This window comes from Micromonas commoda, chromosome 4 (genome assembly GCF_000090985.2).
Source record: "Micromonas commoda chromosome 4, complete sequence".
Taxonomy (NCBI): domain Eukaryota; kingdom Viridiplantae; phylum Chlorophyta; class Mamiellophyceae; order Mamiellales; family Mamiellaceae; genus Micromonas; species Micromonas commoda.
This window is the reverse complement of record NC_013041.1, coordinates 518,174-538,579: the sequence shown is the minus strand read 5'-3', so window position 1 is coordinate 538,579 and position 20,406 is coordinate 518,174. Positions and strand designations below refer to the sequence as shown.

The 20,406-nt window shown below is 66.3% G+C and overlaps 8 protein-coding genes across 8 annotated transcripts; 4 read left to right on the top strand and 4 right to left on the bottom strand.

Moving 5' to 3' along the window:
- Positions 1-404: 404 nt before the first annotated feature.
- MICPUN_99981 (predicted protein) lies at positions 405-8,176 on the top strand (the record flags this gene model as incomplete). Its single annotated transcript, XM_002501661.1, has 4 exons — positions 405-2,956; positions 3,564-6,855; positions 7,038-7,220; positions 7,373-8,176. 4 exons carry the CDS (start codon positions 405-407, stop codon positions 8,174-8,176), a joined length of 6,831 nt encoding a protein of 2,276 aa, XP_002501707.1.
- Positions 8,177-8,318: 142 nt separating this feature from the next.
- Positions 8,319-9,113, top strand: MICPUN_99980 (predicted protein; the record flags this gene model as incomplete). The annotated part of the gene is made up of 1 exon (XM_002501660.1): positions 8,319-9,113. One exon carries the CDS (start codon positions 8,319-8,321, stop codon positions 9,111-9,113), a length of 795 nt encoding a protein of 264 aa, XP_002501706.1.
- A 462-nt stretch (positions 9,114-9,575) lies between these two features.
- MICPUN_104793 (predicted protein) lies at positions 9,576-12,984 on the top strand (the record flags this gene model as incomplete). Its single annotated transcript, XM_002501659.1, has 2 exons — positions 9,576-9,820; positions 10,131-12,984. 2 exons carry the CDS (start codon positions 9,576-9,578, stop codon positions 12,874-12,876), a joined length of 2,991 nt encoding a protein of 996 aa, XP_002501705.1. The 3' UTR covers positions 12,877-12,984.
- A 145-nt stretch (positions 12,985-13,129) lies between these two features.
- On the top strand, positions 13,130-14,763 carry ALB3.1 (cytochrome oxidase biogenesis family; the record flags this gene model as incomplete). The annotated part of the gene is made up of 2 exons (XM_002501658.1): positions 13,130-13,510; positions 13,702-14,763. 2 exons carry the CDS (start codon positions 13,130-13,132, stop codon positions 14,761-14,763), a joined length of 1,443 nt encoding a protein of 480 aa, XP_002501704.1.
- A 249-nt stretch (positions 14,764-15,012) lies between these two features.
- MICPUN_57733 (ant-like protein) lies at positions 15,013-16,350 on the bottom strand (the record flags this gene model as incomplete). The annotated part of the gene is made up of 1 exon (XM_002501273.1): positions 15,013-16,350. The coding sequence occupies one exon, from the start codon at positions 16,348-16,350 to the stop codon at positions 15,013-15,015; it is 1,338 nt and encodes a 445-aa protein (XP_002501319.1).
- Positions 16,351-16,684: 334 nt separating this feature from the next.
- Positions 16,685-17,949, bottom strand: MICPUN_57732 (predicted protein; the record flags this gene model as incomplete). The annotated part of the gene is made up of 2 exons (XM_002501272.1): positions 16,685-17,731; positions 17,836-17,949. The coding sequence occupies 2 exons, from the start codon at positions 17,947-17,949 to the stop codon at positions 16,685-16,687; spliced, it is 1,161 nt and encodes a 386-aa protein (XP_002501318.1).
- A 147-nt stretch (positions 17,950-18,096) lies between these two features.
- MICPUN_57731 (predicted protein) lies at positions 18,097-19,395 on the bottom strand (the record flags this gene model as incomplete). Its single annotated transcript, XM_002501271.1, has 1 exon — positions 18,097-19,395. One exon carries the CDS (start codon positions 19,393-19,395, stop codon positions 18,097-18,099), a length of 1,299 nt encoding a protein of 432 aa, XP_002501317.1.
- An 81-nt stretch (positions 19,396-19,476) lies between these two features.
- MICPUN_57730 (hypothetical protein) lies at positions 19,477-20,387 on the bottom strand. Its single transcript, XM_002501270.1, has 3 exons — positions 20,158-20,387; positions 19,873-19,994; positions 19,477-19,768 (listed from the first exon to the last, which is right to left on the bottom strand). Exons 1-3 carry the CDS (start codon positions 20,162-20,164, stop codon positions 19,664-19,666), a joined length of 234 nt encoding a protein of 77 aa, XP_002501316.1. The 5' UTR covers positions 20,165-20,387; the 3' UTR covers positions 19,477-19,663.
- Between the last annotated feature and the right edge of the window lie 19 nt (positions 20,388-20,406).

Sequence of the window (20,406 nt, the reverse complement as noted above, 5' to 3'; positions counted from 1 at the left end):
GACCGCCCCTTCGTCGTCGTCGCCGCCGCGGGCGGTGGCGCGGACGGGACGGCCGCGGGCGCGCCGTCCGGGTTTGCGGTGAGTCGCGGCGATCCCGCCGCGGATCGACGGCGCGGCGGCGACGCCGGTCGACATCGATCCCGGAGCCAGCTGGTGTGCCGCGCCTTATCTCTGACTCGGCATCCCGTCTCGTTCGAGTTTCGGGGGAACAACCAAAACTGCCGAGAGCGAATCTCCGGGACTCCACAAGGAGTCGGGCTCCGGCCCCTCATCGCGTCACGGGGGTATCGGGGGTTTGGATGTCGTGGACACCCGACCCGTCGGCGCAGCAACGATGGCAGGCGAGGGCGACCGCGTCAGTGGCCGATGACGCGAGCGCGCCTCCCCCCACTCGCCCTTTGACCATGGCGGAATGGGAGGCTCGGTGGGCGGAGCAGCAGGTGCCGGTCCGCACGCCTGTTCGGATCAGAAACCCGCGGGAGGCGCTGGAGAAGCAACACCTGATGGGTCGACTTCATCGGATAGAGCAGGAGGGCGCACACGACGACGGGGACGACGTCGCTGGACCGTACGGGAAGCCAAAGGCGGTGGGCACCACGGACATGGACGAGTTCACGTCGATTTTCGCGCGGGCGATGGCCGAGTCGGACTCGTCCCCGGAGCCCGCGTCGCCGTCGAGCCCCGACGAGCCCGAGCCGCGCGACCCGGGGAGCATGCTCGCGGACCTCGCCCTCGTCGACGCGGTGTGGGAGCGAAGGTCGATGATACCCGAGCGGCGCGACGCTCGCGGCGCGACCAAGATCCCCGTCGCGGACGAAGACGACGACGACGCGCCCGCAGCGCCCGTAGCGCCCGCGGATAGATGGGGCGCGCCCATGGTCGAGCCCGCCGCGCGCGTCGGCATCACCGACGCGGCGTCCAAGGCGGTCGTCGGGTCGCGCGCGATGGACGCCATCGCGGGTAACCTGGAACGGCTCCTCCGCGACTCCTCCGAGATTGAACCGCTCGAACCGTTCGAATCGCTCCCGCTGCACTTCGCATCGAAGGGACGTCCGCTGTACGAGGCGTGGGACTTCAAGCCCCTCGCGCCGCCGCCGCCGAGGCCTTCGGCGGTGATCGCCGGCGCCCTCGACGTGAGGGGGGTCCACGGGATGGACGGAATCACGAACGTGATCAACGTGGCGCCGCGGGAGACGGAACCTGATGATCCGCTGAGGTTCGACGTCGTCGGCGATAGGTTCGGCGACGTCGCCAGGGCGGACGCCGCGGAACGGCGCCGAAACGGCGAGAGGCGAGCCAAGGTCAACTACCTCGGCACGGTGGCCAAGGTGCTCACGTCGGAGATGGACGATTTGCTCGAAAACTTGAGGCGTCGCGAGGCCAACGCGCATCGCGAAATATCCAAAGAGGAAGCCGCGTTCCGACGAAGGCACGCGGAGGCGAAGGAGGCTATCGGTAGCTGGCACGAGCAGGTGGTGATATCGTGGGACGCGGATCTACGGGCAGAGTTCGACGGGGCCGTGAGGGACGCGTGCGAGGCTGTGATGGACGACATGATGGAGGAGCTGCGGTGGCGCTTTGGCCGGGATATTCGCAGCGCGGCGCTGAAAATCCAGTCGTGCTTCCGGGGATGGAAGGCGAGACGGCTGGCGAAGATCCGGCGCAAAGGGCTCGCCGCGGGGTTGGCGTACCTCCGAAACACGGCGCTGTACGTTAGGTTCGGGTTCTGGAGGCACAACGCGGCGGCGATGCGTCGAAGCAGGCTGATGCTGGAGGCTGCGGATAAGCGCCGGGTGTTTGCCCGGCGGCACAAGGTGTTCCTGGGCTGGCGCGACGCGGCGAGGAAGGACAAGGCGTTTCGTCTCCAGTGCGAGGAACTGGGCCGCGCGATGGCGTACCGCCGAGTGGCGCCCGCGTTCCGAGAGTGGCGCGGCGCGGCGAGGCGAGCGGTCCGCCAGCGCGTCACCGCGGTTCGACTGCTGCTCAGCGTCGAGCGTCGGCGCGTGGCGTGGGCGTTTCGTACTTGGAGTCACAACGCGGCGGGATGCGCTCGCGCGAGGGTTCTGGACACCCGCGCGCACGCCGTGGCGTCCAGGGCCGCCGCCGCCGCGGTCGAACTCGCGGAGCGCAAGGCGACGGAGGCTTGGGAAGCTGCGAAGGAGTCGTCGTTGAAGGCGTCTTGCGGCCGGTTCAAAGAGGCTCGGGAACTTGCGGCGGCGGCGAAAGCGTTAGCCGTCGAGTCGGAGGCGGCGGAGCGCGAAGCCGCGGAGCAGGCCAGGCGCGCGGGGCCGAGCCTCGGGGCGGACGGCAAACGCGCGTGGGCCGCGTACGGCGCCGTGCACGGCGCGTCGGCTCGAGCGGCTGCGGCTGCGGCTGCGGCCAACGCGGCTTCGGAGTTTAAAGCCGCGGCGAAGGCGTATTGCAACCGCATTCTCCTCCGTAAGGTTTTCAGAGCCTGGGCGGAGTACTCCGAGTGGCTCAAGCCGTTGCGGGCCAAGGCGGGACGGGCGTTGTCGCTGTTCAAGAACAACTCGGTCGGTCGGACGTTTTACGCGTGGATGGATCACGCCAAGGAGGAGAGGGCTCGCCGCGAGGTCGACGCGGTGCGAGCGTACATGGACATCCACCAGGGCCTCATCTCCAAGCACATTCGACGAGGCCGAGCACCCCTCGGCGAGAAGGTCAACGTCGCGTCCTCCGCGCGGCGCGGCGCGTACGGGTCGTCCGTCGGCGAGAAGAGGCCCGCGAAGTCGACGGGCGCGCCCTCGAACGCGGCGGACAGGGCGGAGAGGCGAAGGGTGGCGGCGGCTGCGGCGGCGGGCAAGTCGGCGAGGAGGCGAGCCGCGGGCTTCGAGGAGGGCGACGCGGGGGACGGGCGCGGCGGGGGATCGTGGGTCGCCGGAGGGGTGGACGCGTGGGTGGCGACGACGGCTCGAATCACCGATAGATCCAGGATGTGAGTCGCATGTTCCAGCAGCAGGCCGCGAAGACTTGTCGTGTTGGCACTTTTATCTGGCAGACTGCGAGGCTGACACGCCACAGGCCATCCAGGTCATCAGCTTTTTTCTTGGTCCCGCCATCACAAAGCCGTGCTGCGCGCCTCGGCCGGGTCGGAGGAACTTTTGACCCGTCCCACGTCCGTCCGCGCGTCTGGCTCACGTTCGAAGCATCCTCCGACGCACGCGCGAGTGCGGTGGAGCGCCGGAAAGTCTCCGCCGCGGACCTCCAGTGCGAGGTTCGAATATTTGGGTGATCAACACGGGAAAACCCCCGCCTCCGCGTCGGTCGCGTCCTGGTCGAGTCCTCCTCCGCCCATAACATCGCGAATTCTCTGGTGATACCCGCTCAGGTCACTGAACGATGCCGTCCGGACGCCCCCGCGCGTCTGATACTGCGTGGCGAGCGTCACCCACGTTCGTCCGCTCTGGAAAATCCTTCTTTGCGAAGATCTTCGTGTTTCTCGCCTTTTCCGTACAAGGGGGCTTAGGGTCCAGCGACGCGCGCGCCACCGGCGGCACGATCACCACCTTCGGCGACTACGTCATCCACAATTTCACCTCCAGCGGCATTTTCCAGGTCACGGACCCCTCTTTGACCGAAGTGGAGGTGCTGGTCGTGGGAGGCGGAGGAGGAGGAAGCTCAATTGATGGCGGTGGCGGTGGAGGTGGGGCTGTTCTGTACTCTGCGAGCAAAACGCTGTCGTCGAGTTCCATCACTGTCACTGTCGGTGGCGGCGGGACTGGCGGCTGGAGCCCTAGCGAAGGTGGCGCCAGCGCCTTCGACGGCATGGTGGCAAACGGCGGGAAGGTCGGTACTGAAGAAGGTGGGCATGGCGGGGCAAGCGGCTCCGAAAATGCAGGTGGACTTGGAGACAGTGCGGGTGGCGGTGGCGGTGGCGCTGGAGGACCAGGGGAGGTAGGAATCGGTACAGATGCTGGTGATGGCGGTCCGGGCGTTCAATCGGCCATATCTGGTACCTCCAATCATTATGGCGGCGGTGGCGGCGGCGGCGGCGCCTACGGCGGCACCCCTGGCAACGGAGGTTTGGGTGGCGGTGGGTCAGGCGGATATGGTGAGAATGGTCATTCGGGTTTAGCCTTCTCAGGCGGCGGAGGAGGTGGCGGTGGAGGTCGTGGAGGTCCGTATGTTGGAGGGTCAGGCGGCTCCGGCGTCGTCGTCGTCCGCTACAAGAAGAAATCCACAGGCACGCCGTCGTGCACGACGAGTCAGTACCTGAAGGACGGGTCGTGCGTGGCGTGCCCGCCATCGAAAGGAGCAACTCCGAGTCATCCGTCGGCGACCAGCACTGGAGGGTCCGCGACGTTTTGCACGTGCCCGGAGAACTACTACGCATACGCCGGCATGAACGCCCCATCTATGTATGACTGGGCTTGCCAAGAGTGTCCGGTGGGTTCTTCTTTCATAAAGAACGGATCCGCGATACCGACCGCGAACGGTGCGAGCGACACGTGCGACTGCAAGGCTGGCTACTACCTCGACAACACCGGGCTCAACTGCCACGTGTGTGCCCCCGGAACGACAAGTGCCGGAGGCCGTGTAACAGAGTGCTCGGCTATCCCGAACAGCGACGCGCGCGCCACCGGCGGCACCACGATCATCACCGTCGGCGATTACGTCATCCATAATTTCACCTCCAACGGCACGTTCACCGTCACGGATCCCTCTCTGACCGAAGTGGAGGTGCTGGTCGTGGGAGGCGGAGGCGGGGGAGGCGATGATACTGGCGGCGGCGGTGGAGGTGGGGCTGTTCTGTACTCTGCGAGCAAAACGCTGTCGTCGAGTTTAATCACCGTCACTGTCGGTAACGGCGGCACTGGCGGCTGGAGCCCTGGCGAAGGTGGCGCCAGCGTCTTTGATGGCATGGTGGCAAATGGCGGAAAGGCTGGTATCGGGGCAGCCAATGGTGGTAATGGCGGGGCAAGCGGCTCTGGGAAAGCAGGTGCATCTGGAATCGGATTTCGCACGGGTGGAGGCGGTGGTGGCGCTGGAGGACAAGGGGAGGCAGGAACCAATGAAAAAGGTGGTGACGGCGGCCCGGGCGTTCAATCAGACATATCCGGCTCCTCAAATTCTTACGGCGGCGGCGGCGGCGGCGGCGGCAGCAATTATTACTATACCGACCCTGGCAATGGAGGATTGGGCGGAGGTGCTCCAGGAGCGCAGGGTTCCGCTTCTCTGGCTTCTCAGGGTTCAGCCTTCACAGGGGGCGGAGGTGGTGGCGGTGGATACATGGCTATCGGGGGTTCAGGCGGCTCCGGTGTCGTCATCGTCCGCTACAAGAAGAAAGCCGCCAGCACGCCGTCGGTAGGATCCAGCGACACACGCGCCACCGGCGGCAAGATCACCACCGTCGGCGACTACGTCATCCACAATTTCACATCCAACGGCACGCTCGCCGTCACGGACAACTCTCTGACCGAAGTGGAGGTGCTGGTCGTTGGAGGCGGAGGAGGCGGAGGCGACGCGAGTGGCGGCGGCGGTGGAGGTGGGGCTGTTCTGTACTCTGCGAGCAAAACGCTGTCGTCGAGTTCAATACCTGTCACTGTCGGTACCGGCGGCACTGGCGACTGGAGCCCTGGCGAAGGTGGCGCCAGCGTCTTTGATGGCATGGAGGCGAATGGTGGGAAGGCTGGTAAACCCAATGGTGGTATTGGCGGGGCAAGCGGCTCCGGAAATGCAGGTGGATCTGGAGCATCTGGAGCATTGGGTACTATGGGTGGCGGTGGCGGTGGCGCTGGAGGACCAGGGGAGGCACCAATTGGTTCAGATGCTGGTGATGGCGGTCCGGGCGTCGAATCCGCCATACATGGTGCCTCCAATTATTATGGCGGTGGCGGTGGCGGCGGCGGCGGCCCCAGCGCCACCCCTGGCAATGGAGGGTTGGGTGGCGGTGGGCAAGGTAGGTACGGAAAAGCTTATTCGGGTTCAGCCTTCACAGGGGGAGGAGGTGGTGGCGCCGGAGGTCCGTATCCTGGAGGGACAGGCGGCTCCGGCATCGTCATCGTCCGCTACAAGAAGAAAGCCACCGGCACGCCGTCGTGCACGACGAGTCAGTACCTGAAGGATGGAGCGTGCGTGGCGTGTGCGACGGGGACGACCAGCGCGGGCGGTAACGCGACAGAGTGCACCGCGTCGTCGTCAGGATCATCCCCAGGGCCACCTACATCGTCGCCGGGGCCATCGAGTCCATCCCCATCGCCTGCGCAGGAAAAGAAGGAGACGGCGGAGAAGACTCGCGACTCGATCCTCGCCGACATCGCGGACCCTGCGGTGAAGAAAAAGGCCAAGCTCCTCGCCGACGCGGCGATTGCCGGCGAAACGGTTCAGAGACTGTCCGCCAAGCTCTCGGCCGCGGATGCGGACGCCGCGTGCGCCTCCGCGTACTCCAAGGCGGCGGTGAGCTCGGGCAAGGGCGCGTGCGTCGCCAAGCCGGATACCTCAGCAGCCGCCGGGAGACGCCGCCTCTCCGCGACGACGTACAACGTCGAGCTCATGTTCAAATCATCCGAGGTGAGCGACGACGCGCTCGCGGCGGCTGCGAACGAGCTCAAGGCGAACGGCGTGGAGGGCGTGACGTCCCAGACGTCCGTGGATCCGATGCAGGAGCTCAAGGTCATCCCCGGCATCGACACCAACAAGCTTCAAACGTTTGACCGCGAGGCCAAGGCGGCGGCGGCGGCGGCCCCGTCGCCCTCGAGCGAGCAGCCTCCCCCGCCCCCGCCGCCGCCGAGCCCGCCGCCGCCGAACTTGGTGGAGGACGACGACGACGCGGCGGTGGGACAGGGAGGAAGGCTCGTCGCCTGCGTCGCCGCGATGCTGGCGATCGTGTTAGTCGTGTAAACAAGACCCGTCCTGCTGTTATTTCTCCGTCCCGAAAAGTTGGACCGAGCAAACTGATTTACCGTCAAATTCGCAACGGGCACAACCACGGCGCGGCGCCGCCTGGGGTTGGACGGAAACTTTCGAGGCGCGCCGTCTCGCATCGGTTCCGCTCATCGTCGGTCGGCATCGGGCAGGCGGGGATGCCTCGCGCGAGGTCGCACTACGAGGTTCTCGGCGTCTCCCCTGATGCACCCTCGGACGAGGTCAGAAGGGCGTACCGAAGGCTGGCGCTCGTGCTCCATCCGGACAAGCGAGCCGTGGGTGTGAGCGAGGATGAGGCCAAGGAAAGGTTCCAGAGACTCGTTGAGGCGTTTAAGGTGAGCGCCCGCTCGCACGCGCCGAGTCTGTCCAGTGAGACGACGAGCCCCGCCCCCGGCGTCCCGCCCCGCCAGACGGCACCCATTCACGAATCTCCAATCAACCCTGAACAACCACCGACGCCGACCCATTCCCCCACCCGATGCACCAGGTCGTGGGTGACGAGACCGGCCGCCGCGAGTACGACGAGTCGCACGCGTCGGAGATATTCGCCGCGGAGGCCACGGCACCCGCGGGCGGCGGCGTTCACGACAGAGACTCGTGGAACGACGTAATCGCCAAACTGAACGCGCAGAGAGCCAAACGAAACAAGACGGCGGACAAGGAACGCGGCAAGAAGGCGTCGTCATCCGGCGCACCCGACGCCGCGGAGGTCGGGGCCAAGCTCCCGTTCCCGGCGGCGCCCAGGCCGCTGGGCTGTTTGCCCGAGGAGATCGTGCTGGAGGTGTTTGGCTGCGCGGGGGTGAGCAGGCTGGTCGAGGTGGAGGCTCGGCCGAGGAAAACCGCGGCCAAGGCTGGGTCGATCACGATACCCGACGGGGACTGGCGCCGGGTGCTGAGGATGACGCTCAAGGAGACGGAGATTTCGAGGCTGTGCGTCGCCAAGGGCCTCGAGCCGTCCACTTGCTACACGTTTCGAACGAGAGCCGGGGTGAGGACGGAGGATTTGGGAGAGGAGTGGCGGGGCGAGGCGTCGCGGCTGGTTCCGGAGATTTTCGGCCCGTGGAGCGACGAGAGCGCGATGGCGAAGACGGCGGCGCTGTCCGAGAAGGAGGCGATACGCCGGATGCGCGCGGAGAAGCGGGACGAGGCTAGGGCGATCGCCAAGAAGTCGAAGAAGAGCAAGAGCAAGAAGGAGAAGAAGAAAAAAAGCAAAAAGGAGACGCGCAAGTCGAGAAAACGGAAGAGGTCGTCGTCGGACAGCGACAGCGGCGACTCGAGCGACTCGTCGTGAAGGTCAAGGAGCGCGGTTTCCTCGGAATAGACGAATGTAGAGATGACACAGCCAGCAGAGCCACGACTGTCGTTCTTCAGTCGTCAAAGACGACGCGACGTAACGCGCGCGCCGATACTCCGTTCCGCCCGCATCGCGCGCGATGTCGACCCGCGCGCGCGACGAGCACGCGCGCGACGCCCCCGGCGACGATCGCCCCGCGACGCAGCCCGAGTCCGCCGTCGCCTTTTCGCCCTTCTTGGAACCCAGGAGCCCCCCGCCGCTAAAACCTTTAAAGTTGCACGCCGCCTCCTCGCCGACGTCGGGGGCTTCGAGCGGCGCGCAGACGTCCCCTCCCGACCCGCCGCGGTTCGCGCGTCTCAGCCAGGGCTTCGCCTTCGAGCTGCACGTGCACTCCGAGATGACGACGAACGCGCCCGAGTCGACCCGCGGGTGCGGGCGCCCGCCCTTGGCGGCGGCACCCCGCGCCTCGCCCTCCCGCTCCCCTGAGCGGAACTGCCCACGGTGCGCCGAACTCGCCGCCGAGAGCGCCGCGAAGGACCTCAGCGTGCGCGCGCTGACGCAGAAATTATCGCGGACGAGGGCGCTGCTCGACGCGATACAGGACCTCGCGGAGCAGCAGGCGACGCACGAGCAGCGCAGCGACTCGCGGATGACGTCGCTGGAGGAGAAGGTTGCGAGGTATCGAGAGGCTCTCCGAAGCGTCGACGGCGGCGACGCACTGGCGGAATCGTCGGGGAACCGCCGGCACGACATCGCGGAGATCGACTACGAGCTGTCGGACTCGTCGAGGTCCAGCAGCATCGAGCGGAACTACACCCACCGCAGGCGCAACTCGGTGGGCAGGCACAAGGTTCACGGCGGCTCGGTGTTTGGCTTTTTCGGCGGCTGCGGCGACGACGTCGGCCAGGCTCGGGACGAGGACGCGCGGTGTTAGCCTTCGTCGTGTTCGATCGCCGCGGGCCAGCCCTCGAGGCGAACCGATTCCACGCGCGCACGTGACTTGGGGGATACTTTTGTACATGAAGCGAGACGAGAACACGCACGAGTCTTCCGGTCCTCTTTCGTCAGTTCGTGATAACCGACGAACCAGACCCGGCTGCGCGTGATGCGTCATGCGACGATCTTCCAAGCTCGATCTTCCGTCGGATCCCAAAAGCGCTTCAGCACGTTTTCAAAAAGCAGGGTTCCGCGCTTCGCATTCGCACCCCTCAACGCGCGCGTGCCCCGGCATCCGTCGCACGCGTGAGCCGCATCGACTCGTTAAGAGCTCGCCACGATGCGGAGGCAAGCCGCCGGCCTCGCCGGGCGCGCGATGAGCGCGTTCGCGCCGAGATACTCATCCGGCGTCGTCAACTTTTCCACAGCCTCCACCGGCGGATGGAGGGGCGCGTCCGCGATGTATCGGTCGGGCGCGCCGAGCCAGTGGACCCCGGGCTCCACGGCGGCGATCCGCACGTTTCCCGCGAGGGCATTCTCCGCGGTCCCGCCCGCGCATCCGGCGCCAACCCCAAACAGCAAGATGCAGGACGAGTTCATCAGCGGCACGAGCGCCGCGTACCTCGAGTCCCTCGAGGACCAGTGGCGCGAGGATCCGGGCTCGGTCCCGGCGTCCTGGGCCAGCCTCCTTAGGCAGATGGGTGCGTGACCCGCGCTTCACACGGCGATCGATGCCCGATCCGCGTCGTCGAACCCGCGCTCGCGGATCCGCGCGCTCGCCGCGAGCGGCCGCGACCGCGCGCGACGGCCCCCGCAGATATTTTCCCTAACAACGGCGCCCGACGCTTCGCCGCGGATGATATTTTGCCCGACACCCCGGCTCACCGACGCGTCCCCGTTTCCCCTCCCCGACGACAGATTCCGGCGTGACCGGCTCGGAACTGAGCGAGATGTACGTCGCCGCGAAGACCGGCGCGGCGCCCGTGGCCCTCTCCGCCTCCAACGCGCCTTCCAGCCAGAGCATCCAGGAGTCCATGCGGCTCCTGCTCCTCGTCAGGGCGTACCAGGTAAACGGGCACTTCATGGCTAGCCTCGACCCGCTCGGCCTCGAGGTGAGAAAAGTTCCCATCGAGCTGGACCCGGCGCTGTACGGCTTCTCGGAGGCGGACCTCGATCGCCAGTTCTTCCTCGGCACGTGGCAGATGAAGGGTTTCCTCAGCGAAGACAACCCGGTGCAGACGCTTCGGCAGATCTTGAATCGCCTCCGCGACGCGTACTGCGGGAACATCGGCTACGAGTACATGCACATCTCGGACAGGGACCAGTGCAACTGGCTCCGAGAGAAGATCGAGCAGCAGGAGCGCGCGCAGTACAGCAAATCCCGCAAGAAGGTGCTCTTGGACCGACTCGCGTGGGCTGACATGTTTGAGAATTTCCTCTCGAACAAGTACACCGCCGCCAAGAGGTTCGGCCTCGAGGGATGCGAGACCATGATCCCGGGGTTCAAGGAGTCCATCGACAAGGCTGCCGAGCTCGGCGTGGAGTCCATCACGATCGGCATGCCCCACCGCGGCCGCCTCAACGTCCTCGCGAACGTTGTCCGCAAACCCATGCAATCCATCTTCAACGAGTTCAAGGCGGGTCCCAAACCCGCGAGCGACGCGGCGAAAGGAGGCTCCACCTACACCGGCTCAGGCGACGTCAAGTACCACCTGGGTACCAGCTACGACCGACCCACGCTCCGCGGCGGTCGCATCCACCTCTCATTGGTCGCCAACCCGAGCCACCTCGAGGCGGTGAACACCGTCGTCGTCGGCAAAACGCGCGCCAAGCAGTTTTACGAAAACGACGGCAACCGAAAGAAACACATGGCCGTGTTGCTCCACGGCGACGGCGCCTTCAGCGGCCAGGGGATCGTGTACGAGACCCTGGACATGTCCCAGCTGCCCGAGTACACCATCGGCGGTACCATTCACATCGTGGTGAACAACCAGGTGGCGTTCACCACCGACCCGAAGTACTCTCGATCGAGCCCCTACTGCACAGACGTGGCCAAGTGCGTCGACGCGCCGGTGTTCCACGTCAACGGCGACGACGTCGAGGCCGTCGCTCGCGTGATGGAGCTCGCCACCGAGTGGAGGCAAGAGTTCGGGCGCGACGTCGTCGTGGACATCGTCTGCTACCGCAAGTACGGGCACAACGAAATCGACGAGCCGATGTTCACGCAGCCGCTGATGTACAAGAAGATCAAGACGCACCGATCGGCTCACGAGCAGTACTGCGATAAGCTCGTCGCCGAGGGCACGCTGACCCGCGAGGAGATCGCGCAGATGCACGAGGAGATCCTCCGGAAACTCGATCAGGACTTTGAGGACTCGAAGGATTACAGGCCCAAGCCCCGGGACTGGCTCGCCGCGCACTGGAAGGGTTTCAAGGGCCCCGACCAGCTCTCGCGCATCCGGGAGACGGGCGTGAAGATGGACATCCTCAAGCAGGTGGGCATGGCGGCCACGGCGATCCCGGAGTCGTTCACCCCGCACAGGGTCGTCAAGCGCGTTTACGACGCCAGGCGAAAGATGATTGAGACGGGCGAGGGTTTGGATTGGGCGATGGCCGAGGCGCTCGCTTTCGGCACCCTGCTCAACGAGGGTAACCACGTGCGCCTCTCCGGGCAGGACGTGGAGCGAGGCACGTTCTCGCACCGCCACGCGCTGATCCACGATCAGAACACCGGCGAGCGGTTCGTGCCCCTGCGCAACGTGTACGGCGACAGCAGGCCCAACGAGTTCTTCACCGTCTCCAACTCGTCGCTCAGCGAGTTTGGAGTCCTCGGGTTTGAGCTGGGGTACTCGCTGGAGAACCCCAACTCGCTGGTCATGTGGGAGGCGCAGTTCGGCGATTTCGCCAACAGCGCGCAGATCATCATCGATCAGTTCATCAGCAGCGGCGAGGCCAAGTGGCTGAGGCAAACGGGCGTCACGCTCTTACTTCCGCACGGCTACGACGGCCAAGGACCGGAGCACTCGAGCTGCCGCATGGAGCGATACCTCCAGATGTCGGACGAGCCCCCGGACAAGATCCCGGCGGACATGACGCTGGACACCAGGACCCAGATCCAGGAGGCCAACTGGCAGATTTGCAACGTCACCACCCCGGCGAACTACTTCCACCTGCTCCGCAGGCAGGTGCACCGCGAGTTCCGCAAGCCCCTCATCGTCATCTCCCCGAAGAACCTCCTGAGGCACCCCAAGTGCGTCTCCCCGCTGTCGGACTTCGACGACGAGGAGGCGTCGCAGACGGAGCAGGGCATCCGGTTCAAGCGCCTGATCATGGACAAGTCCGCCAAGTCCAGGAACAAGGTTGACCCGGGCGTCGAACCCGACGCCAAGCGCGTGGTTTTCTGCACCGGCAAGGTGTACTACGAGCTGGACGCCGAGCGCGAGGCGATGGGCGCCGAGGCAGACGTCAAGATCGTTCGCATCGAGCAGCTCTCGCCGTTCCCGTGGGATCTCGTGGACCGGGAGCTGCGGCGGTACCCCAACGCGGAGGTTGTGTGGTGCCAGGAGGAGCCCATGAACATGGGCGCGTGGTCGCACGTCTCGCCGAGGTTCCAGACGCTGTTCAAGGAGCCTCACATCAACAGGCGGCTTGACGCGTTGAGATACGCGGGGCGGGCGCCGTCGGCGTCAACCGCGACGGGGTACGGGGCGGTGCACGCGGAGGAGCAGGTTGGCCTGGTGAAGGAGGCTTTGATGGACTAGCTAGCTAGAGAGCTAGCCAGGCGACGACGGGTGTGAGGGTCGATTTGAGACTGCAAAAGTGTATTGATTGTGACAGAGCGAGGCAATTTGATTACAGGATATGGGCCTCTTTTTGGGTGACGTATCCACCCGAGTTTATCCAAAGCACCGTCGCTTCGAGCGCCCCGATACACTCTCCGTTCGGCGCCGCGCTCCGAACGCATCGCCCATCCGTCGGGTCCCGCTCGTAAAGAGACCCAGCGTCACGCGAATAATGGCGGCCTGCGTCGCCAACCTCGGCGGCATCGCCCGCTCCAATGCGCTGACCCCCGTCGGCGCGCGAGGCGCATCCTCCTCGCGCACCGCCGGCGGTCTGCTTCCGCTCCGCCGCGCGGGCTCCTCCGGCCGCGCCGTGCGCCGCGTCAGGTCCTCCGTCGCCGTCAGGGCGTCCATGGCCGGCGCCGAGTTCCCCTCCTTCGACCAGGTCCAGGGCGCCGTCGCCAACGTCCACGCGTCGTTCATCGGCAACGACGCCGTCGCCAGCCTCTTCCAGGTGGCCGACGCGGCCGACGCCGCCGCGCCCGAGGAGCTCAAGGGCCTGCAGAAGGGCGGCTGGCTCGGACCCATCACCGATCTCCTCGAGAGCATCCTCAAGGTGCGTCAGGACTCCGCGTAAACCCCCGATCTCGTCGCCGAGTCGCAAGACGACGCCTCGCTGATCCACCGTTTTCATTTTCCTCGGTGCCCGAACCCTAAACCCCCTGCTGCGTTCGGATAAATCCTTCCGTCTGCTTCCCTCGCGACACTCGCTGACCTCCGGTCCCCCTCCCCTTTTCACGCATCCAGGGGATCGACAGCGGTTTTGTGGGCCTCGGCGTTCCTTACTCCTACGGCTACGCCATCCTCGCGCTCACCGTCCTCGTCAAGGTGGTCACCTTCCCCCTCACCAAGAAGCAGGTTGAGGGCAGCCTCCAGATGCAGGCCATCCAGCCCCGCGTCAAGGAACTCCAGGCGATGTACGCCAACGACCCCGAGCGCCTGCAGATGGAGACCGCGAGGCTGTACAAGGAGGCGAACTTCAACCCGCTCGCGGGATGCCTCCCCACCTTCGCCACCCTCCCCGTCTTCATCGGCCTCTACCGCGCCCTGTCCAACGCCGCGGTGGAGGGCGAGCTCACCGACGGCTTCTACTGGATCCCGTCCCTCGGCGGTCCCACGTCAATCGAGGCCAGGAACGACGGCAACGGATTCGCGTGGCTCTTCCCCTTCGTCGACGGCGCCCCGCCGCTCGGCTGGCACGATACCATCGCGTACCTGGTGCTGCCCGTGCTCCTCGTCGCCTCGCAGCTCATCTCGCAAAAGGTGATGACCCCGGACCAGCCCAAGAGCGACGATCCCGCGCAGCAGCAGTCGCAGGCGATCCTCAAGTTCCTCCCGTTCATGATCGGATTCTTCTCCCTCAACGTCCCCGCCGGTCTCACGCTCTACTGGTTCGCCAACAACATCTTCAGCACCGCGCAGACGGTGTACCTGAGGAAGACGACCAAGGCGCCGGAGATGCCAGCCGCCGTCGCGGGGGGCATGCCCATGCCGGGTACCCCCGCGTCCGCGCAGCCCGTGCGCGTGGAGTACGTGCCCAAGTCCCAGAGGAAGGCCCAGGGTTCTGTGCCGGCGCCCAAGCCGGCGCCGCCCAAGGTTGAGCCCATGCCCGAGTCCTTGGCGGCGGAGTTTGGAGACTTCGACGACGGACCCGCGAAAATCGTGGAGCCCGTGGTTGTGGAGGCGAAGGTCGTGGCCGATACCACCGGGGCGGCGGCGGCGGCGGCGGCGGGCGAGGCTGGTGGGAAGAAGGGGGGATCCAGGAAGGGCAGCAAGGGTTCCCGCAAGCGCAAGGGCAGCAGGAAGTGAGAAAACGGAGGGGGAGTCTTCAGCGCAAACATATTACGGCGTCGAGCGGTGGCAAAGCTGCGGAGGTTCAGAGACATAGCATGCGGACGAGCTGAGGCGGTTGATGTGTAGAAAGTTCGTCAATTCAACACGACCAATACTAAGCAAATTTTCTCACGAGCACGTTTCCGCCTCCCTGTGGTTAGTACTGCTGGCCGCTCTCGGCGACTGGGTGGTATTTCCCCCCGCCTAACCGTCCCATGTACAAGTTCATTTCGCCTCCACCCAGCACCTCCCGAGGCTGCTGTCGCGACTGTCACTCGGGCTCGCGGCCTCCACGGCGGCGGCGGCGGCGACCACCGCCGTCCCCTGCAGAGTCGGCCGGTTCCCCTCACCGTCGTCGACCAGACCGACGACGGCGACCGATTGCAACACGACGATGCCCGACTCGGCGCGCGCGGGGGGAGCGGGAGGAGGTTCGGTCGGCTCCGTCGACGGTGGGGTCGAAGCGTCCTTTTCCCCGACCCCGTCGCCGCCGCTGGGGCGCTCGAAGTTCGTCACCGCCCTCGGGCCGCGATACTTCAACGCCGCGGCGTCGTACGCGCGGGCCGCGAGTTCCTCCGTCGCGAACGTGCCCAGGTAGAGGTATCGGTTACCGAGAACCCGGCCGATTCGAGCCTCCCACCGGCCGTGCTGGTGGTGCCGGGTGACACCGCGGAACCGACTCGCGCCGCGCGCGAACCCGGAGCTGGACCGCCGCAGCTGCGCCACGAGCGCGGACGCGGACATGGACTCGATCTCGTCCATCTCGCCCTCGTACGTGGCCCAGGGGAAGTTTAGGTGCGCGTGTTGGCCCCAGTACTTGATCGCCGCCTTGTCGTATGCCCGCGCAGCTTCCGACTCGGTTGAGTAGCCGCCGAGGTAGATTTGCTTCCCCTTTTGCCTCCCGCCGGGCTGCGGGTTGGTCCGGGCGGAGGCGCTGTCCCAGAGGTGCGCCTCGAACCGGCCCGTCCACCGGTGTTTGGTGACGCCGCGGAACTTGGACGACCGGCCTGGGGGCACCGACCCCGGGGGTTTGTTGGACAGTGGCGCGGGTTTGGCAGGGGAGGGTCGCGGGCGCCCTCGGCCGGGGACGGAATCCGCGAGGGACCCGATCGGCGGATGCGCCGCGGCGGTCTTGCGCTTGAGGTTGCGCTCCTTCGCGGCGCCCATGGACGCGAGGATGGAGTCGGTCTTGAACACCTCGAGCGCGCGAGACGCCGAGCGCTGCGCGGGGGTGGCGCGAAAGTCCAAGCTTGGGTACGGGTGGTGGGCGTTACGCGCGCCCGCGCGCGGCCCCGTCGCCGTCGCGGCCGTCCCGCGACTCGGAACGGACTGCTGCGGCGCGGGGGCGTCGTCCAAGAGGAGCGAACGGGCGATGATGGACAGCTCCGCGTCCTCGAAGCGCTCGGGCAGCGCGAAGTCGTCCCCGTCGTCGCCCGCGGGGCTCCCGGTCAGGTTCAGCTGGTCGGACCCGCCCTTGAAGGGCCCGTCGAGGAGCCAGTCCATCCATCCGAACGGGTCTAAGCTATCCGCGGCCTGGCCGCCGTCGGGCGGCGTCGTGTCCATCGCGAGACGTCCTCGGGTCGCATGCGACGCGCCTTGGCGCGCGCGGGAGATACGGGGACGACGTGACGTGCGGTTATGAGGCGCCGGCCGTTGCGCTCCGGGCGTATCGGCCGGGCGTTTCCCGGGTGACGTGGAAGGCGAGGCGTGGTGAAATCGGAGATATTTGCAGCCAGCTCAGCAACGCTCGCGCGATATTTTTCAAACGAGTGTCCTCCCACGGAGCTCGAGGGAGTCGAGGGGACACCTCCGAGTGTTTTTTGGCAAAAAAACCGCAGTCGCGTCGGATGACGACGGCGACGGCGACATTTATTGAAAAGCCGGCTACTCGAATCGTCTAGAGCCCGTCGAAGAACTTCTTCGCAGCCGCCTTCTTCACCGCCTCCCTCGCCGCGTTCGAGTCCTGGATCTTCCCGCCCTTCTTTCGCTTCTGCTTCTGCTTCCTCTTCCGCTTGCCGCCGCCGCCCTCCTCCGAGTCGGAATCAGAGTCGGAGTCTTCGTCGAGCTCGCCGCCGACTCCGTCAAAGTTGGCAGCCTCCGCGCGCAGATCCCGCTCCCACAGGTACCCGACGTCCCATAGCTTGATCGTCCTGTCGTGACTCGCGGTGGCGAGGAACTGGTTATCCCCCGATAGCGCCATGCGCTCGATGGGCATCTCCCCGTGTTCGCCAACCAGGCCCAGCATCTTGTTCGGCAGGATGCCGATGATGCGGACGATCCCGTCGCTGCTGCCCGTCAGCAACGTCTCCTCGTCCACCTTGACCATGGCGTCGATGGACGACGGATGACCGGGGAACCTGTCGCTGATGTCCTCCCACTGCCCGTAGTTGAATATGTTGAGTATCCCCGTCTGAGAGCCGGCGACGGCTTTCCTACCGTTTTTCATCACGACGCACGATAACAGCTCATCCTCCTGGTTATCGCTCTGCCCGAGCTCCTTCCAGTTGGCCATGTTGAGGTGCGCGATCGTGCCGTCGCCGCTGGTCACCACGAGGCTCCCCGACGGTCCGTTGGCACCCGCGGCGACGGCGTCGTCCGGCGGAACGTGTGCAATGTCAGAGACGAAATCGACGAATGGCACAAACGACCCGCACGCCGTCTGCTGGCGCGTGTCCCAGACCTTCACCACGCCGTCGTCGTCCCCCGTCGCCACGAGATTTTGGTCGAGAACCTTGAGCCTGTTCACCGCGGACTTGTGCGCGTGCTCCAGCTTGGCGAGGGGCTTACCGGTGGCTGTGTCCAAGGCGAGGATGGACCGATCGGACGATCCCGTGAGCAGGAGCGCGCCGTCGTTGACGAAGCCGAGGGTGCGGACGGACTCGGTGTGCGCGTCGATGGTCTTCAGCTTTCGCACTCGCTCCCCTTTATTCTCCCATACCTCGACCTGCGTTGATGGAGGGGCGGGAACGGGCGTCAGTGGGGGTTCACGAGGCAGACGGCGGCGACGTCGCGGAATATCGGGCGCAATCGGCGGCGGCGGGTGCTCACCGCGCCGGTGATGAGGCCCGAGACGAAGATGCCGTTGTTGCCGGGGTGGAACGCGACATCGAAGGGCTGCTCGGCGCAACGCGCGGAGCACAGCTCGCCGCCGTCGCTCGACATCTCGCGTCGGATGCGTCGTGGGCGCTTCTGGAGTGGCACCGCCGCCGCGCGCGCGGGAGAGGAAAAAGCAAAAGTCGTTTCGCGGGGAATGTCGCGTGGCCCAGCGTTAAAAATTTTAGAGAGCCCGCCGGACGCTGTCGGAAGTCGCTACTCCCTCATCCAGATCATCGTCTTCCCCGCCCCCACCGACGCGCCCTCCCCGATGACGTCGACCGCCTCCTCCAGACCCACGCGCCGCGTGGGTAGGTTCAGCGTACCCGCGCGAATGAGCCGCTCGCACTCCGTCGCCATGGCGTGCCTCTTCCCCTTTGCGTAGGCGCTGTCCGACGGAGGCATGAACGACCCGTGCGCCCACGGCACCACGCTCGGGTCCGTGTGCACCGACGCCTCCTCCTCCATCCTCCGATCCTCGAGCCAGCGCGTCAGCCAGAACCCCCTGGCGGCGACGTTTTTGAATATCGCCGCGCCCGTCGGGATCCCCGCCGGTTGCTTGGACATGCCGCCGTACGTCACGACCACCCCGTCCCTCGCCAGCATCGACGCCGCGTTGACGCACGACGCGCCGCCGACGCCGTTGAGGGCGAGTTTGATGGGCGGTAGGTTGGCCAACCGTGACCGAGCGTCCGTGGTTCGATGCGCGGCGCCGTCGTCGTCGAAGACAAGCGAAGCGCCGAGCTCGACGAGTCGGTTGGCATCCGCGGCGAACGCCTCGTGGGACGGCCTGGGACGTAAGAGCGCGACGACGTCGACGCCGCGGTGCTTGCACAGCTGTATCGCGGCGCGTCCCACCGCGGACATCGGCGCGTTGAGCACCACCGTGGCTTGTTCGTAGTCGAGTCTGACGAAATCTTCGAGCATTCGCCACGCGGTTTGCACATTCACCGACATCTGCGCGAGCTCCTCGAGGTAGGGTTCGTGCGCGCTCGCGCCCGGCAGGACGCTGGCGGGCTCGGTCCCGCGCTGGAGCGTTCGAAGCTTTCGCGCCGGAATCACCGCGTGCGCGCGCCACGTGCCGCATCCCGGCTCCGCCGTGACCACGTGTAACGGCGCCCCTCGCGCCAGCGACTCGGGCGAGAACGCGTCGCCGTTGTTAGATTCCGTCGGGTACCGCGTCGCGAGCGCCGCCCGCACGCGCTCGCCGACGCGCATCACGCGCCCGAGGCCCTCGTTCCCGCCGATCGCCGGGAACGTTCCGGGGCGGATGGGGTACGTGCCCTCGACGACGTTGAGGTCCGCGGGGTTCACCGGCGAGGCGATCATCTCGACGAGGACGTCGTCGGGTCCGAGGGGCGGGACGGGCACCTCCCGGAGCCGGAGCGCCTTGGACGGGTGGCCGTGGTTGTCGTACACGAGCGCGAGGGTGGACGACGGCGCGTGGCCGGTGTAGCGCCTGGCACCGCGCGCCAGCGCGGCGGGGAGAGCGCGCCGCGCCGCCGCGCGCAGCATCCCACCCCGCGGCGTTTCCGCGCCAAAAGATAGTGTTCGAACGCACGAAACTGTCAGGCAACAAACGCCAGTGGGGTCGTCAACCTCGCGACCGACTAAGCGTCAAGACTTACTCTACGTACCTACTCGTCGATTGGTCAGCGGACGGGCGACGCGAATCCCGAGCGGGGTCGACATCGGGGACGGCGCCGCGCGTCTCCGCGCTTCACGCGTCCGTCCCTTCACACGCGCCGCTCGGGCGCCCGCCGCCGCCAGCTGTGTCGTCTCGTCACCTCATAAACTTTTGCACCCCCGGGGACTGCTTCTCCTTGGCCCACCCGTACTTCATCGCGTTCTGCGCAGCCTGCTTGAGGTACGCCGTGTTGACGATGACCTGCGCGCGGTGGTTTGAACGGTCGTGAGTTATGGTTCGTGCGTGGTGCTCAAACGTAAACGCGCCTTGTACTCGTCTTTGCCGTCTTTGCCGCGGGTGAGGACCACGGTCTCGTGCTCCTTGCCAACCTTGAAGCCGAGCTGCTTGGACGCCGCCGCCGCGGGCTTGGCGTACTGGGGGAACCCGTACTTGAACGTCACCTTGCTCAGCTTACCAGCCTTGAACTCTGCGCGTGTCGAGTCGGAAAGGGTTGGTTGGCGAATGGACTTTCCCGGGATCTCGTGGATAACACGAGCTAGATTTCGTTCGTTCGCCGCGCGAGCTTCGACGACGGTGACGGGGCGGGTTCCCGCGCGGAATCGCGCGGGCGAGCTGAACGGCGAGCGCACCTTCCATATCCACCTTGGCGGCTATGGGAGACTTTACGCGTCAGGATATCTGGTCGTTCGTCTTACGGCCCAACGCCCGGGTGGTGAGGCTGACGTGGTTCCTGACGGAAGCCGGTCGGGTCGAGATGGGCAGCACATCTCGACGGAGCTGATGCGCCCGGGTGGGTCGAGCCGCGATGAAGGCGGACGCGGATGACATCGCCGCGGACGCCATTGGAACAGCGTGCGTGCGTTATGTGGCGGAGGCGG

Excerpts from the sequence above, each read along its gene's own strand:
- MICPUN_57730 (XM_002501270.1), bottom strand. Across the intron at positions 19,769-19,872 it reads GCAAGGAGCACGAGACCGTG|GTCATCGTCAACACGGCGTA; the intron begins GTCCTCACCCGC and ends CACCGCGCGCAG.